General features: G+C 59.4%; 2 protein-coding genes across 2 annotated transcripts in view; one reads left to right on the top strand and one right to left on the bottom strand.

Moving 5' to 3' along the window:
- The first annotated feature begins 49 nt into the window (after positions 1 to 49).
- On the top strand, positions 50 to 4,778 carry SLC38A8 (solute carrier family 38, member 8). Its single transcript, XM_010585215.1, has 10 exons — positions 50 to 220; positions 723 to 921; positions 1,129 to 1,282; positions 1,448 to 1,552; positions 1,862 to 1,919; positions 2,182 to 2,296; positions 2,431 to 2,578; positions 2,665 to 2,864; positions 3,058 to 3,109; positions 4,682 to 4,778. Exons 1-10 carry the CDS (start codon positions 50 to 52, stop codon positions 4,776 to 4,778), a joined length of 1,299 nt encoding a protein of 432 aa, XP_010583517.1.
- Positions 4,779 to 5,758: 980 nt separating this feature from the next.
- The window catches only part of NECAB2 (N-terminal EF-hand calcium binding protein 2), an 86,292-nt gene continuing 75,629 nt past the window's right edge, over positions 5,759 to 16,421 (bottom strand). The window contains exons 6-13 of the mRNA XM_010584623.1: positions 11,300 to 11,436; positions 8,170 to 8,288; positions 7,908 to 7,987; positions 7,044 to 7,100; positions 6,802 to 6,914; positions 6,404 to 6,481; positions 5,939 to 6,030; positions 5,759 to 5,787 (exon numbers count right to left, since the gene is read on the bottom strand). Of these exons, the coding sequence (XP_010582925.1) occupies positions 5,759 to 5,787; positions 5,939 to 6,030; positions 6,404 to 6,481; positions 6,802 to 6,914; positions 7,044 to 7,100; positions 7,908 to 7,987; positions 8,170 to 8,288; positions 11,300 to 11,436 (705 nt within the window). The remainder of the gene's footprint in view (positions 5,788 to 5,938; positions 6,031 to 6,403; positions 6,482 to 6,801; positions 6,915 to 7,043; positions 7,101 to 7,907; positions 7,988 to 8,169; positions 8,289 to 11,299; positions 11,437 to 16,421) is intronic.

A 16,421-nucleotide genomic window follows, 5' to 3' on the forward strand; every position in this document is an offset into this window, starting at 1 on the left:
CTCTCCCCCTGCCCGCCCCGGCCCAGAGCCCTGCCGGGGAGGCGCCAGGATGGAGCGGGCGGCGGGCGAGGGCCGGCCGCTGCTGCCGGGCAGCGCCGGGCTCTCCTCCGCCGGCGCCGTTTTCATCATGCTGAAGTCGGCGCTGGGCGCGGGGCTGCTGAGCTTCCCCTGGGCCTTCGGCAGGGCCGGCGGGGCCGCCCCCGCCCTCCTGGTGGGGCTGGTAGGGCGGGGGGGTCGGGGGGGGGGCGAGGGGCTGAGGGCAGCGGCATCCCCAAAGGGAGCCGAGATACCTGCCGGCCTGGGGAAAAGGGGCGAGGGGAAGGCGGGGTTCACCTGCCCCGGCATCTGGGGGGGCTGGCGGGGGCACCCTTCCCTTTGTACCTGCGTCCCGATCCGGGCTGAAAGAGAGAACAGGGGTGCAAAAGCCGCTGCCGCCTTAGAGATGCTCTTTGCCTCTGAAGCCACGCTTTTAGCTGGCTTTTAGCTCAACCTAAAATAAAATTGGTAGCTGGTCCCCTGTATGTCCCCAAAACCTCAAATCTAAACCCAAAGTATCACATAGGGCTGTTTCTCCATCCTTTTGCTGGCTCGTGTTACCCGGGGCCACAAGGTGACCTGGCTGGCGACCTGGTCCCTGGCCATGGCCCTTCTGGGTCCCCCCCTGGGTCCGGGGGGTGATGGAGGGTCCCTGTGGTGTTTCTTCCCGGGTCCTGTCCCCACAGGGCTCGCTGGTCTTCCTGGTGAGCGGGCTGGCGGTGCTGGGCTATGCCGCAGCCCTCAGCGCCCAGCCCACCTACCAGGGGGTCGTCCGGGCGGTGTGCGGGGCAGCAGCGGGGAAGCTCTGCGAGGTCTGCTTCCTCCTCAACCTCTTCATGATCTCCGTGGCCCTCCTCAGGGTGGTGGGTGACCAGCTGGAGAAACGTGAGTTGTTTCCCCCCCTACCACGCCTGGGGCTGGTGGCTCCTGGGAGTGAGGGGCAGGTGGTCCCATGTGGGCTGGGGGCAGCCCTGGGGTTTTCTTGGGACCCGCCAAGGATGTGGGGCTCCCTGGCCCTGGCATGATGTCATGCTCCCAACCCCCTTGGGCTACCTTTCGAGGTGCTGCTGACCCCCCCACTGCCCCCTGCAGTATGCGACTCCTTGTACCCCAATGGAACGCTGAGCGGGGCCCCCCCGCCGCCCCCCTGGTACGTGGACCAGCGCTTCACCCTCTCGGCTCTCTGCATCCTCGTCATCTTCCCGCTCTCCGTCCCCAGGGAGATCGGCTTCCAGAAGTACTCCAGGTACCACCTGGGCCACCCTTGTGGTGGCCCACCCCTGGGCACCCTATACCCCCGGCCACCTCCTCCCGGGTCCCTGTGGGGCCACAGGACACCCCTCCCACCCACCCCCACGCCCCCCCCAGCTGCCAGGGGTCTGCATGCTGACGCTCTCCCATACCCTGGCAGCATCCTGGGCACGCTGGCCGCCTGCTATCTCACCCTGGTCATCATCCTGAAATACTACCTGCAGGCAGAGAGCCTGAGCTCGTCCGAGCCCCCCCAGCCCTCCAGGTAGGGGGGGGGTCAGCCCCCGTCCCTTCCGCCCCATCTTCTGTGGCATCAGCAGTGGCATGGGGCAAGGCTGGAGGCCATGCAGGGAGTGGCCATGGGGGGGCGGAGGGTGAGCTGGGGACAGCACTGGCAGGGTGGTGGGTGGGTGGCAGCCCCCAGCCTCAGCTTTCACCCCAGCAATCCTCCCATCTCCCAAAATCACCGGGCAGAAGGTTCCTGCAGGCTTCACAGCTTACGCCACCAAGGTCCCCTCTGCGTCTGGGGGCCTCACACCCCTTGCTCTGCACTTCCTCCCCCCCCATGCCACAGGGCCTCCTCCTGGGCCTCCATCTTCAGCGTCATCCCCACCATCTGCTTTGGCTTCCAGGTAGGTCATCCCCACAGTCCCCGACTGCCGGGGCAGCGCTGGCAGCCTCCCGCAGCGTCCCGGACTGTGGGGACACCACCCCTTGTGGGGGGGGTTGCAGGGAAGGGGACCCATGGCTGTCACCAGTGGTGGCTGCGGGGCAAGACACAAGCCCCTGGGGATGGGCGAGAGTGGGACAGGGCACCCACGGGTGGAGGGAAGTCACTGGGGGTGGGGGTTGTCCCTGCGTGGGGCCCCAGCACCATTCCCCCCTGCCTTGCAGTGCCACGAGGCTTGCGTGGCCATCTACAGCAGCATGCGCAACCAGAGCTTCTCCCACTGGGTCACCGTCTCTGTGCTCTCCATGCTCATCTGCCTGCTCATCTACTCCCTCACCGGTAACCCCAGCACCGGAGCCCTTCACCCCCTCCTTGCCCCAGGGGTTCCCCGGCCCCAGGCTCATCCATCCTCCTTGGGGCTCCTCTGTCCTTCTCACCGGCACGGCCGCCCACCCCCACCTCCCCATCGGCAGGGCTCTACGGCTACCTGACCTTCGGCGAGGCCGTGGCGTCCGACATCCTGATGTCCTACCCAGGGAATGACCCGATCGTCATTGTCGCCCGCCTGCTCTTCGGCGTCTCCATCGTCACCATCTACCCCATCGTGGTGCTGCTGGGCAGGTGAGGGGGTGGTGGCGAGCCAGGTTGTTCCCCCCGGCCCGTGTGGCTCTGCTGGGTGCCGTCAGCCCCCCCGACACCCTCCCCAGGTCGGTGGTGCGAGATGTGTGGTCAACGCCCAAGCGTGGGGCCGCAGCGGTACCCGAGGCGCACGAGCGGTGGAACCGGGTGGCACTGACAGTCGCCTGGATGGCCACCACACTCGCCATCGCCCTGTTCGTCCCAGACATTGGCAAGGTCATTGAGCTCATTGGGGGCATCAGCGCCTTCTTCATCTTCATCTTCCCAGGCAAGAGTGAGCAGTGGGAGGGAGGGGATGGGGTCATCGGTGCCAAGAGCGTCGCTGCGGTGGGGCTGTGGTGGTGGGTGGCTCATCCTGGCCCCATTTTGGGGGTGCAGGGGAGTGCTTGTGGGGGATGCCACAGTGGGCCCTGGGTGAAGGGTGCCATGACAGCGGGGCTGAGCCTCTGCGTTGGCGGCAGGGCTGTGCCTGGTGTGCATGACTGGGACCCGCTCCCTCAGACCACGCAAAAAGTGAGTGTCTGTGGGCTCGGCGGTGCGGGCAAGGGCAGGGGTACGGGCACGGGCAGGGGCAGGGGCAGGGTGCAGCATCCCATGACCCATGGCTCAGGCAGGCTCCCTGGGGGTCACCCTGGCCAAGGTGGGACCCCCATGAGGAGGGGGATTTGGGGCACCTGTAAGCACTAAAAGCAGGAGCACTTGCTGCGGGATGTGAGGTCTGCGGTGGGGCTGAAGGGTGGGTATGGAGGGATGTGCTCTGACATTGGAGATATCGGGGATGTGCCCAGGCATTGGGGAGGTGCCCAAACATTGGGGATGTGCCTGGGTACCAGGCGTGTGCCCAGGCAATGGGGTTGTGCCCAGGTATTGGGGGTGTGCCCAGGCATCAGGGAGGTGCCCAGGTACCAGACCCCTTGCAACGCAGAGCAGCTGTAGAGGAAGGAGAGCCGTGGGGTTTGGGAGCACTGGGGAATCCGGAGGGGGGTCAGGTGGGCGTCAGAGGGGCACGGTGCCCCAAGGCAGGCAGTTGTCAAGTGTTCAGTGTCTGCTGCGCCCGGGCGGTGCGTCCCCATCACCACTCCTGGCTGGAGAGGCTGGGGCACAGCAGCGGCCCGTGTCAGGGGGACCTGGCACAGTGCTGGCAAGTTTTGGGGTAAGCGTGTGCCAAAGTGTGTCTGCGGTGCCCGTGGGGGAGCAGCAGAGTCTGAGTGAGGATGGAGGTGATGTGAGGGGGTCCTGTCCCCCATGGCAGCTGGAGGGAGCACCCCCGGACCTTGGGGTCTCAGCCAAGAGGGTGTCCTGGGATGGGGGCAGGGGCGAGGCTGTCTGGGCAGGGGCGAGGGTGCCCCTGGGGATGCTGAAGTGCTGGGGGGGGGCAAGGCAGGAGGTAAGCAGGGGCACCCAGGTGGGCGACAAGGACTTGGAGAGGTGCCTCGGGGAAACCTGCCAGGGCGTGAGCCCGGGAGTGCTGTCACGAGGAGGGGACAACATGAGCCGGAGCGATGGGGACAGTCCCAGCCTGCCTGGGGCAGTTCGGGAAGGTGCACGGCGCCGACAACCCCACGACAGAGCAGCACTGAGGTTTGGGGGTGAGTGCCACGTCCTGGGGGCTCGGCGTCTGGTTGAGAAGGGGGGCTGTGTGCCCGGCGAGAGGGGGACAGGGAGGTGCCGACCCACAGGTCACGGGACTGGGGATGGAGCCGGGGAGGGGGCACGGGTGGGGGCATGAGGCAGTAGGGTGAGGACTGGGGGTGTGTGGGAGCGGCCGTGCCTGAGCATGGGGGGCTGATGTGGGTCTGTGCCCCCTCAGCGGGGCTGCCGGGCACAAGCAGAACCGGGGTTGGTCTCGTGGTGGCGGCTGCCAGGCTTTTGACCAGATTTCGTGTATCATTGCAGTGGGCACGGGGGATGAGCCGGAGGGGCTGCCGGGGTCTTTGGCCATCCGCCGGGAGCGATGCAGAGGAGCATAGCAGAGAAGGCTGAGCGCCCACAGAGGGCCCCACACCCGGGGGGCCGGGGGCCAGGGGGTGGCATGTTACTGGGGGTTGGTTCTGTCCCACCGGCCCCCTGCTCGTGTCCCCGCAGGGCTGCTTTCATCGCCTGGGGTGTCCTCTCCGTGCTCTGCGGCACCTTCGTCTGCGGGCAGAGTGCTGCCCTGGCCGTGCTGGGGCTGCTGCACTGAGGGGCAGCGGACCCCGCTATTGTGCCCCCCCACCATGACCACCGCCACGCTGGACAGCCACCCTGGACACGGCTACGCTGCTGGATCCCATCACGGTTTTATTTGGCATCACCGTCCCTGTTGTACAGCGGCTAATAAAGACGGGACAGGGTATCGGCGAGGGCCCTGCGCCATGCACCCTGAGGGATCCCCACGCACGGCGGGGTGGGGGCAGGATGGGCAGCGAGCGCTGCACACAGACAGACAGACCACAGACAGACGTACAGACCCCAGGAAGGGGGGGGGGGGAGGGCAGCCACCCCCACACCTGCAAGGCACCTGCTGCCACCACACACACACACGCAAAGGAAACCCCTCGGGACCACCCGCACCCCGCAGGACTAAAAAGCACCCCAGTAGCAGGGCTACCCTCCCTTTGCCACCACCCTGAACTCCCCCCCCACTCAGGGACAGGGGTCCCCATCCCTGTAGGCACACACACACTGCTCCAGGCACAGTCTCACCCCCCCAGCCCCCTCCCTGGGTGGCCCTGGGGACTAGCAGGGACCCCCCCAACTTATCCACCCCAGGGGGGCTCCAGCCTCCCACTCCCACCCCTGTTACTCATCACTGGCTCCCTACCCCTGCCTTGCCCCCTCCCCATCACCCAGCTGCCTGCACCCTGCCTCCCCCACTCCCTGCCTGCCCATGCCTGGGGGATCCCCCCCGCCAAACCCTGCCAGCTGCTCTTTGGCAGACCCCAGGGGGACACCCCCTACCTCCTCCCAACTCCCCCCCCCAGACCACCCCACTGCAGGGAGAGGTGACCCAGGTGATGGGGTAGCCAGCAGGGGGGATCCTATGGGGTGCTGGGGACACACACAGGGGTTTCCTTCACTGCAGACAGGTCACACCGACACCTCCCACCCGCCCCAGCCACGCAGGGAGTCACGGCCACCCCGCAGCAGGGACGGATGGTGGCGGGCCCCCGGCAGCAGTGATCACTCTCGGCTCAGGGTGCACCAGGCAGCTGCAGAGGAACAGCACAAGAGGGTCACCTCTGCCCAGCCCCACACCACCCCAACCCACCCAGTGCCCCCTGCCCACCCCAGCTCCCCAGCAGTGGTGCTGGCCACCCAGGGGTCCTTCTCCCCCACCCCGCGGGGCAGGCACCCTCCTACCTGGCACGGCCACGCTGGAGACGGCCTCGGGCTGGCTCAGCGTGTCCACCTTGACGTGCTGGAAGCCCTTGCAGGTGGCACTCTGCAGGTGCCTGCGCCCGGGCGGGAAAGAGTGGGCGACAGCCTCCCCTAAGTCACCATCCCAGCCCCCTGCAACCCCGTCGGCTCTGGCAGGGGCTGGGTGCCAGCAATCCCGCTCACCCTCCCCTTAGGCAAAGCCCCCTGCCATGGTTCGGGACAGCGTAGACCTCCCATTCCCCCATGTCCAAAGGCATCCCCAGGCAGAAGATGCACAGAGACGTCCCAAGCCCCCTGTCCCCTTTACAGTGACAGCCCCAGGACAGACAGATCGATCCTCGTCCCTGCCATCAGACAGGGGACGCAGCTTGGGACTCAGCAGCTCCAATACCCCTCCGCGCCTGAGCACCCCACCCAAAAATGAGCTCTTTGCGCCCCCTCCCCTACCTCTTCCAGTCCTCCTCAGTCTCCCAGAACTCGTAGACGATGAAGGTGACCCCATCGGGCAGCTTCACCGCGGTGACGCTGGCAGGAGCGGGGAGAGGGGTGAGCCCTGAACCGTGGGGCATCCCTCCCCCCTCGGCCTCTGCAGCCACAGGCACACTGTAGGGTAGGCCACCAAGGGGGTGACCCCAGCCCCAGCAGCCCAGGTAGGGGGAGCCCCCCCCATCCCAGCACTCCCCAGCCCATACAAAAGGGTTTTGGTGGCCAAGCGTCACTACACCCCCAAATCCTGGCTGGTTTGCCTCAGCCCTTCACTTGGTGGAGCGCCCCTTGCTGTGAGGGCAGCTGGACAACGCCTGCGCCCCCCCGCCCCCCGCTGCACGTCTGCCGGTGGTACCCACTGGAAGCAGTCCCGCTCCCCGGCCACGCTCTTCAGGTACTGCTTCAGGGAGCTGCAAAACTCGCCCAGATGCTTGTGCGACACCGTCATCTCATCCCGCACCAGGAGGAGGTACTGCCAGGCCCCCCGAAACACAGCGGCATGTGAGACCCAAAAAACACGGTGACACGCCCCACCCCCAAGTCCGATGCCACGCTGCAGGGACACCCCAGCACCCCATGGGTGGTGGCCAGGCACTCTCACCGTGCAAGCCGTGCTCTCGCTGTCCGACAGCCGCTGGTGCAGGTCAAACCAGAGAGTCTGGGAAAAGGGGGAAAAGGGGGGGGGGGGCTGAGGCTTTGTGTCCCTCCCCGGCTGGCAGGTTTCTGTCCCCGTGCTTGGCATTATGGGCTGTTCCCCCTTCTCTCCAGGGGATGGCTCCAAGAGCTGTTTGCACCTTAACGTCCTCCCATCAAGACCCTCTGCAAAAGCTTCCCGTGCTCCCAGTGCAGCCGACATCCCCAACACCACGTCCTCGCATCAGCCCCAAAATAGCTGTCACCTTTTCACGGTCCCTGAATTGTCCCTGGGGTGGCATGAGCAGGGGTACCCATCCCTCCTCAGTGCCCACTTGCACCTTCCCAGCCCTGCGCACACTCTTATTTCCTCTGGCAACCACGATCAACATTTTTCTGCCCTCAACCTTCATGGCACCTCTCTGCTGCCATGTACAGCACCACTTTTCCCCTGTCCCCTTCTGCCCTGAAAGTGCAAACCAGGAGGATTTCAGAAACCTCTCCTGTACTGCAACATTTTCTCCTTCAAGTCCCTAGATGGAGTAAGACTGCCTCTGCAAGAGACATTGTCTTCTTCCTTATGTTTTTCCTGGTTTAAATAAACTCAGTTAATTGTTCCACATTCAATAGCTGCCATCAGCTCGTCAGATGCAATATCCTCCAACATCATCACCACCAGCAACCCAACTCCCACCCGTGGCCCATGCATGCCACAGCACAGGGATGGGCATGGCTACCTCTTGATCACCTCTGTCCTAACCAGGGCAGGAAGGGGCTGGGGCTGCGGGGACACCCAAGGGGCAGCCCCACGCATGGAAACGCTGGCCCTTACCTTGTCCTCCAGCCTGCCGATCAGCTCGGCGAGCCTGTTGATCTGCCCCTCCAGCCCCTCCGCCTTGGTGTCGGGGGACCCTGCGCAGAGCCAGGAGGCAGTGATGGAGCAAGAGGCACCCGCAGACACCCTCAAGAGCCCTGTTGCCCTCCGGGGAAGTCAAGCATTGCCTCCGTGCTGCCGCCGGGACCAGAGCTCCCTTCCCCAAGTGCCCCCAGCCACTCCAGGCTGCCAGTGCGGCTGGGAAGCGGCCATTGCTTACCAGTCTGGAAGCTCTTCCCATGCTCCCTGGGGATCATCCAGTTGGTGGGAGAGTAGCTGGGCACAGAGCTGTCGTACCAGGTGTCCATCAGACCGTGGCCAGCCTTGCCGGGATAGTGCCTGCAACCAGAGAGCACGTGGGCGGTCAGGGGGGGCAGAGCCGGGCACATACAACATGGCATGAGCCAGCCCCAGGGAGCCGACATCGGAGCAGCCTTTTTGGCAGCTCTGCCACCAACACCAGACCCCTTGGAGAGCAGCAGTGCCTGCACCGTGCCCAAGCAGCACAGGCTTCCCTCCTTCAACATCACCTGGCATGGGGAGTGGGTCAGAACTAGAGCAACATCAGTGGGCTGCTCCCAGCAGCCATCACTTTTCTTTCCTGCTTATGAAACACCGCAGCAGCCCTCCTGGCATCTCCTGCAGCCCTCGGGGATTTTTTCTTCCCTAGACAGACACCCACAACATTGGGTGCCAGTAGCTGTGCCCAGCCGGCTGGCTGCACCTTAATGGGGCTGGTTTTGCAGTCGGATGGTTTTGGCGACTAACACGTGGGAAAAGGTGCTGTCACATAGGCTGCCCATGCCCAAATTGCTGCCCATGAGCAGCGGAAGCCTGCCCACCCGGCAGCCTGGCCATGCATCCCATCAACAGGCTGCAGCCGCAGTTCTCCTGGAGAATGGAGACACATCCACCGTAGCATCCCCTCCACCTTGCTTCTTCCTCTGGGGCTACAAAGCCCATTTGGCCTGGCTCATCCTGCAACACCTCTTGGAGAAAAGGAATGTGTGCATATGTGTGCATACACACATGCTCATGCATGCACATACCCCTGAGACATCAACGACCATCCAGCCCCAGCTCCTTGGTGGTCCCCCCCAGGCCCTCGTTCATTTGCAAGTCAGAGGGGATGCTAAGAACTGTCACCCCCACAAGGGTTTGCAGCTGCCATCTGTGTGAGGAGAGATGGGAATGGGTTTTGGGAAGGATGAGCCTCTCTTTCCTTCCTCCTCCACTGATGGGAAGCCTGAGCCGCAGAGGGAGAGGCTGAGCTGCTCAGAGGGTTTCCAGCATTTCCTTCCAGCGAGAGCAGCTCCGTGCCAGCTGCCCACTGGTGGAGGTGCCCGGGAGCCCTGGCTCCTCTTGGCATCTCTTGCCAGGCATGCGAATCCCGGCTGGAGGCAACACGCTGAGCACTGGGGAGCCAATGGGCACAACAATGGCCGGCACTGTCCCTGCCCTCCTGTCCCTCCTCAGGCACCCAGCTCCCTCCGAAGCACAGCGCAGGTGCCCTCTCTACCCTCCCTGACTACACCTGACAATTTCAGCTGGCTCCTTTGGTGCCAAGGGAGCAATGTCCAGGCAGCTGTTGTCCTCCAAAATCAGCCAGTGTGGACTTGGCCATGTACATGGGAACGTGAGAAGCAGATCTGGTCCCGAAGAACATTCCCAAGATAAGAAAGCAAGAACAGCGATAAAGGTGGCAGGAAAATCCCCATTGCTACAGGCTGTGCAATAATCCCACTGCTGGTGCTGAATAATCCCCAGTCAATAGGCAGGAAATTAGGTGAGAACAGACAGAGATTTCTTTTTAATCACAATTTAATGAGGTGTCTCAGGCTTGGATGTTCTGCTCTCGCACTTTGTTCTACAGCCCTTTATTTTGGTGGGTTTTTTTAGGCCACCTCTTTGTCTTCATGCGGATGCATGAGATGATAATTTTTTGTGGTTGTTGGTTTATTTTTTCTATTATCACCATGAGAAAACAACTACAATAGTTCTCATTATGAACTGGGCCCACACGTCAGCAAATAAAAGCCAGCAAAGTCTTTCATGGGCTCTAATTGCTCCATCTGATGTCAGGCTTGTTTCCTCCTCATTGTTTCCCAGGAGCTCTTACTTTTTCCACATTTTGTACAAGGTTTGCCACAGGCCAGCAGTTGCCTTCCAAAATGGGGAGAAGAAAGCAATGTGGGTTGATGAAACCCAGAGCATTCCTCTTAGGAAAGCTGGTGAGATGTCACCTGCGCTGCCCAGGGTCTCACTGTGTACCAGGCAGCAACAGCTCCTGTGAGAGCAGCCCACTGCTGCCTGTTCAGGATGCAACTGCTGCTGATGTTAAAAACCCCAAACACCAAGACCTGGCTGCGGTGAAGCATTTGGGGACATCAGCCCCTGCAGTGTGGGAGCTGGGATTTTCACTCTCTGTGGTCCATGTGCCTCGGGCCCCTCTGCCTGCCCACGGGTTGGGGAAGCCAAGGCTTCCCCCCCAAGCATCCCATGGGCTCCTGGTTTGCAGGTATGGCAGGAGAGGGATTCGCTTCATGAGCATCTGATGAACGGTTTCCATGGCAACCTGTCCTGGTTACAGCTGGTGACGGCGGTACTCCAGGGAGGTGAGTGACACTGTGACACCAAGGGGGGCTGTGCTGAGGTTTGGGCTATGCTGCTGGGTACCCCTTCTATTTCAGCCCTGGCAGCACTTGAGAAATCTTGAAACTGTCTCCTCTGTCTTCTCCAAGCTCGGTAGCACATGTTGGACTGCTGGGCTGGGGATGGTCCCCTCACATGGGACCTGTGGACGGCAGTACCTGTCCCCAGTGCACAAGCACCTTTTGCCTTTGTGGATCATTTCACCCGCTGGGTGTCCCAGCAGGAGGGACAGCATCCCTGGCACGGGAAGCCGCCCACCGTGGGCTGTCCCCAGCACACCCCAGACAGCCACCCCGCTGCTGGTGCCTGTGTTTTGCCCTGGATGGGACTGGTGGTTTTGCTCAGAGAAGCAGCCCCATGCACCCAGCGCTGCCCAGCCCAGCTCCAGGGTGCTGTGCCCTTGTTTTCATCCCCTCCTGCACCACTTGTGGGCGAAGGGGTCAAGAGGGACCCTTCGGGCTGCAGGAGAGTAAGAGACAGGGCAAGACAGAGTAGCAGAGGAAAGTCCCAAGAGCTCTCAGAGCCGGGAAGGGAGGCAAAGAGAAAGGCAGCCACTTGCCTGGCTCCCCTTTGCTCCCGCACACCATCTGCTGCATTTTCCCTTGCCTGGCAAAAGCAGCCTCCTCATCCTTCCCCTCCACCCCCCGTGCACCAAAATCAACCGGGAAGCGGAGACGAGGGCAGGAGGTGCGGCAGACCTTGCAGGGTTGGTTTGCTCGTCGATGGCATCCACGGCACTCTCCACAGAGCTCAGCAGCGACTGGGTCTGGTTCGCTGTCTCCTTCAGCAGGAAGCGGGTCACGAACTGGTCCACGTTGCTGCCGCTCTCGTACACCTGCCAAGGCAGACAGCGAGCACGGTGAGACCCAGCACCGAGCAGCCAGCGCCAGCGGGCACCCTGGCTGGTGCAGCATCCACCCAATATCCCACACGCAAGCTGGTCCCCTCCATGTCCCCAGCTGTAAGGGCCGCAGGAGGAATGAGCACATGCTTTCCCACCCCATGGGAAGCATATAGCCCTCCAGCTTCTGTGGGTCACCCAGCATATAGCCCCTCCAACATCCATCACTCCTAGGACAGACTTATAGAGGCTGTGATGGGAGTGTGGGCAGCAAGGCACATCAGCATTGCTTTATTTATAGATAAATAAAGCAATGTAAAGAAGCGATTACCCAAAGTCCACAGTTGCTCTCTTTACTGTGATCTTAAATTACCTGACTATTGCCTTGCAGGGCAAGACCCAGTGGGTGCAGGTATGAGAAGTGGTCCCTCCTGTGCTTTGGAGATCCCTGCTCTGAGAACTTCATCATGTTATTTAGTGCCTTAGTCCATAACAGTATGGCCAACACAGTGCTAAAGTAAAAGGGGTTTGGGATGATGAACATGGCTTTCACTGGGGAGCTGCAAGCTGAAGATACCTTCAAGCCAGCAGCAGAAAGCTCTGACAGTCCCCACCCAGCCTTCCTTCCATCCCACTCTGCGAGACAAGAGCCTCAGCATATTTTGGTATTAGAGTTTTTTATTCTGAAGAGGGAGAAAAGGAAAGCTCTGGCCTTTTGGGGCCAGAGGCAGGATGGAGACAGCCCGCAGAGCAGGAGTGCCTTCAGCAGGATGCAGGCTGCTCCCGGGGAGCTTTGGTGGAGGAGGACAAGCTGTTTGAGCAACAGAAGCTCCCAGGGTAATCCAAACCCTCCCAAGACAGAAAACACTTAATAAAATGTTTTAACAGCACAACCGATCTGCTTAAAGCACCCAGGGCCCCTTCCCCAGCACAGCCTTGCTGTGCCCTGCCCATGGCACGGTCCTTCTCCTCCATCTCCTGCCAGCCACTGGCAGAGGCAAGACACCGGCACAACTGGACGGACACCGGCACAACCAGTACAATACTGGCCCAGCCAGTCCAACATTGGCCCAACACCACTCCAACCAGTCCAACACCAGCCCAACTTGTCTGACCCCAGCCCAACCACACCAAGAACAGCCCAGCCAGGCTACTGGCCACACCAGGTCTGGCTATAGCTAACCACTCAGCATCAGAGCTAAAAACACTTGTGGTGAAAAAAAAGGGTCCTCTAAACGCAAACTCACTAGCATCACTTTTTCCCCAGACTCTTTCTAACCCATCAGTGCCTGCTGGGACAGCACGTGGCCCCGGCAAACCACTGCGTGCCAGCACCTCCTGGCATGGGACTCCTCCAGGACTCACAACTTTTTGGTGTGATGAGACAGGGTTGGATGCCCCTGGCTCCCGGCATGCCACCAGCAATGACCAAACTCAGGGGTGAGACTGGAGTGGTCCCAGCACCACCAGTTATCTGAGCACTCAGCGGCACCACATAAGTACCCCAAGCTCCCCAAAGCAAATTATTCTTGTTTTATGGTGAAGCGATTAATGAGGGTTATTTCCATGGCAACCAGAGCAGCTCTGCAAGAACCTGGAGGGCCTTTATCTCTTATTTTAAATCATAAAAGAAGAATGAGCTGAAGAAAAACACTTCTGGGGAAACTGGTTGCAGAGCTGATTTCTCACCCCTGATTTGGTAGGGGACCACAAGTTTCTTGATGGCTTCTTGAGCATCCAACTAGTGTGGTGGTTAATGACTTCTCTCTAACACAAAAAACTTGCTCCCCTCCCTGTCACAGCCACGGTGTTTCTGGGGGAAGTGCACGATGCGGTGATTGTTGCCGGACAGTGATGCTGAAGCAAACTGCCATGCAGTATTCATGATCTCCTGCAGCTGCTCATTGGGTGGCAGGGAGGGGGACATAAGGAGGGCAGGGACTGATGTGCTGCGTTGCTCTTTCACCAGCACAGCCCATCCCAGGACACTGGGCAAACGGAGATGGGACTGGCTCCGGGCACTCCATGGGCTGCATGACAATCAAGCACCGGGGTGCTCCTCGGATTTGGGGGATACACTCAGCAGTGCACATGGGACCCTGCCACCTTTTAAGCCTTTCTCCAAGCAGGAGCATGCTCCCCTCTGCAGCCCTGGCAGAGTCCAGCACGCTCCACCAGCACCACCATTATCTGACAGGCTGGTCAGAGGGAGGAAAGACGGCATCAGTGCATGATATGGGGAGATGCGTCAGAAGACCGGGCAGGAGCATGGCAGATCTCCCTCGCCAGGGATCATCGAAGCCTCAGAAACACAACCCTTAACACTGAGTGATTGCCTCCAAGTTATCTCCTTCCTCCATGGCCTGGCGATGTTTGAAAACAAGGTCAGCCGGCTTAGAAAAACCCACTCACATGCTGGTTGTTAATAATGAGATTCGTAACGCCCTGAAACCAAGCACAGCCGGTACAGCACCACTCGCCCGTACAAATGAGTATGATGGAGCAGTGTCCCCATCAGGGCTGCCTCAAGACCACCTCTGCCTTGCCGGGGGGGTACCAAACATCAATGTCTCCCTCGCTCTCCCCTTTGGGATTTTGCCTTATTTTACTGGGGAGTGGAGCAGCGGGTGCCGTACCATGAGACCACGCAGCCTGCTGGGGCTGGCTGCGCTTCCTTGCCTGCTACCGAGGGGGTTGCTGCTGGGCTATTTGGACCAGGACACCAGTGCCACCATACAGAGCTCAGACATCTCCTGATAAGTCCTGCCCAGTTTTCCCTCGCCCTGGGCAGGCAGGGAGAGTCATGAACAGGCAGCCTGGGACCATGGATGCGGCAGCTGGTGGAGCATCACACTGGGCCCCTTCTGTGGGAGGCATAGGCACCACCTCAAGACAAATAAACAGCAATTGAGCCAAGGGACTGATGTGAAAACATTTGTTGAGCATTTGGATTGGGAAAAAAATTTTAAATCTAGTCACAAATATTCCTGGATAGCTGGACGATCTCTATTCTCCCTAGAAAAATACAACTCACTCAGAACGTGCAATATTTACTATATATATACGTGTATTCTTTCCAAGCACTGTATTATACATACACACAGAGACATAGATATCACATCCGAACAAGTCTGTATAGACAGTGTATTAAATTCACTGTTAAGGTACATCACCCTTCTTCTTCCTCTGCTGGCATGCTCTGGAAAGAGCCCTACACTGGGCCAAATCCACCCCTTTGCCCAGGCAATTACTTTATCATTTAATACATCTCCCACTACACACAGTCTGGCTAAGGAGGGTGTATTAAATCAATAAATCTCCTTGGCAAAGACATATTATTGCATTTGGGATCTGAAACAATTTCTTTTGTGGTTCCCCGCCTCCATGGCTGCTCTCCCTGCGCACACCCCTCCCTGCAACCAGCAGCCTGCCCGTAATGAAGGCATAAATATATTAATCAGGTGCTCAAACAGGCTCTGCTCTAATTACAGATAGGTTTTGATTAACTCTCACACCCAGCCCTGCTCTGATTGCTGGCGCTGGGGATCTGATTGCTGCCTTGGTGGAGGGCGGCTGTTCCCGAGGGCTGGGGGCTATGTCCTTCCTTGTGAATTTAATATAGACCTGCAGGCCTCTGGGAGCTGCCACTGCTAAACACAGAGCTGTGCATGCTCCTTTGAGTGGCCGATGGGATTATTCTTTTAATTAAGAGCACGGGTTTTCTGGGACATGATTTGCCCTGCCGAGCGCGGGGGCTGGCTGCAAGTGTGGGGCTGGCTGGCGCTGGGGGCTGCAACCCCCTGCCCTGAGAGCCCCGCTGCTGCTCCAAGCACTGCTGCACTGTAAAGACACAGTAATTCCCTATTAATGTCCCTTTCCAGCGAGATCCGCAACACCACTGCCTTGTCCTCTGATAGCTGTCCAAACCATGTACCACATCCCCCATGGACACTCCAAGCTCATCAACTGATTTTACACCTGCTCTGTGCTGTTTATCCCACACTCAGTTTCCCTCCCAGAGGCGTAAAGAGTGCACCGCTGCTTTTCCATTTCAATCCGTACATCAAATAAATGGGGTAACATGCTGCTATTTACCTCCACTTTGCTGCTGCTCTGCAGGACTCTATAGCCTCTCTCCTGCAAATGCCACCAAACAATTTCCTGATCAACCCTTGCCACGCCTCATGTGAATATATCGCCCTCCCTAGCATGGGAGCCTGCTCCCTTCGGAAAATCGTATTTATGAAGGCGCAGGCTATGTAGAGTGCTGTCTGATCACGCAGACTGACTCTGGGTGCTAGAATATAAGGCTGCGAGAGTATGTGTAGTTAAATGTTGGGATTTCGTTACCTAATTATAGCCTATAATCTTGGTTCAGCTTTAGGAAAAATCATACAGGTGATTCCCACATTCATTTAAAACAATTTAACTCCTTACACTGAGATTCGTTGGATGGAGGCATGTTGAGTATAGAGCTATGCCAGCCAGTGCAGATGAATATTGGGGTGTCTGTGATGATTTTTGGCAGGCCAGTAAGTCCAATAGCTCTGAAATTAAAATGACGGTGGGCTTTTTTTCCTCCACTTAACTGACTCTGGCCATTTGCCAACGTAGCTGTGACATTTGCTCTCAGGAGCTGAGTCTGAAACATGTGTGCTCAGAGGCTTTTCAGCAATCCCTCAGGCTCTCCTGGAGCACATGTCTTATTTGGCATTGCAAAAACAAGTCATTAAGAAGACCAGCTCCAAAGGAATCCTTCCCATCGTCTTATTAAAACATTTGTCAGTCTGTCCTAGGGAAATTTAATGAGAATTGGTCTTATTAATTCCACCCTGAAGAGTTATTTCCTCCTTGCTTTGCTTGAGAAGTTAAAATATTTTTTGAGATATTATAATAATTGCTGCTCAATGAAGCCGCTTTGTGCCACAAGCTCTTGGAGGGGCACATTTCCAAGCCTGCTCTTTTCCATCCAGCTAGTC

This window comes from Haliaeetus leucocephalus, unplaced genomic scaffold (assembly GCF_000737465.1).
Source record: "Haliaeetus leucocephalus isolate CR32 unplaced genomic scaffold, Haliaeetus_leucocephalus-4.0 Scaffold92, whole genome shotgun sequence".
NCBI lineage: Eukaryota > Metazoa > Chordata > Aves > Accipitriformes > Accipitridae > Haliaeetus > Haliaeetus leucocephalus.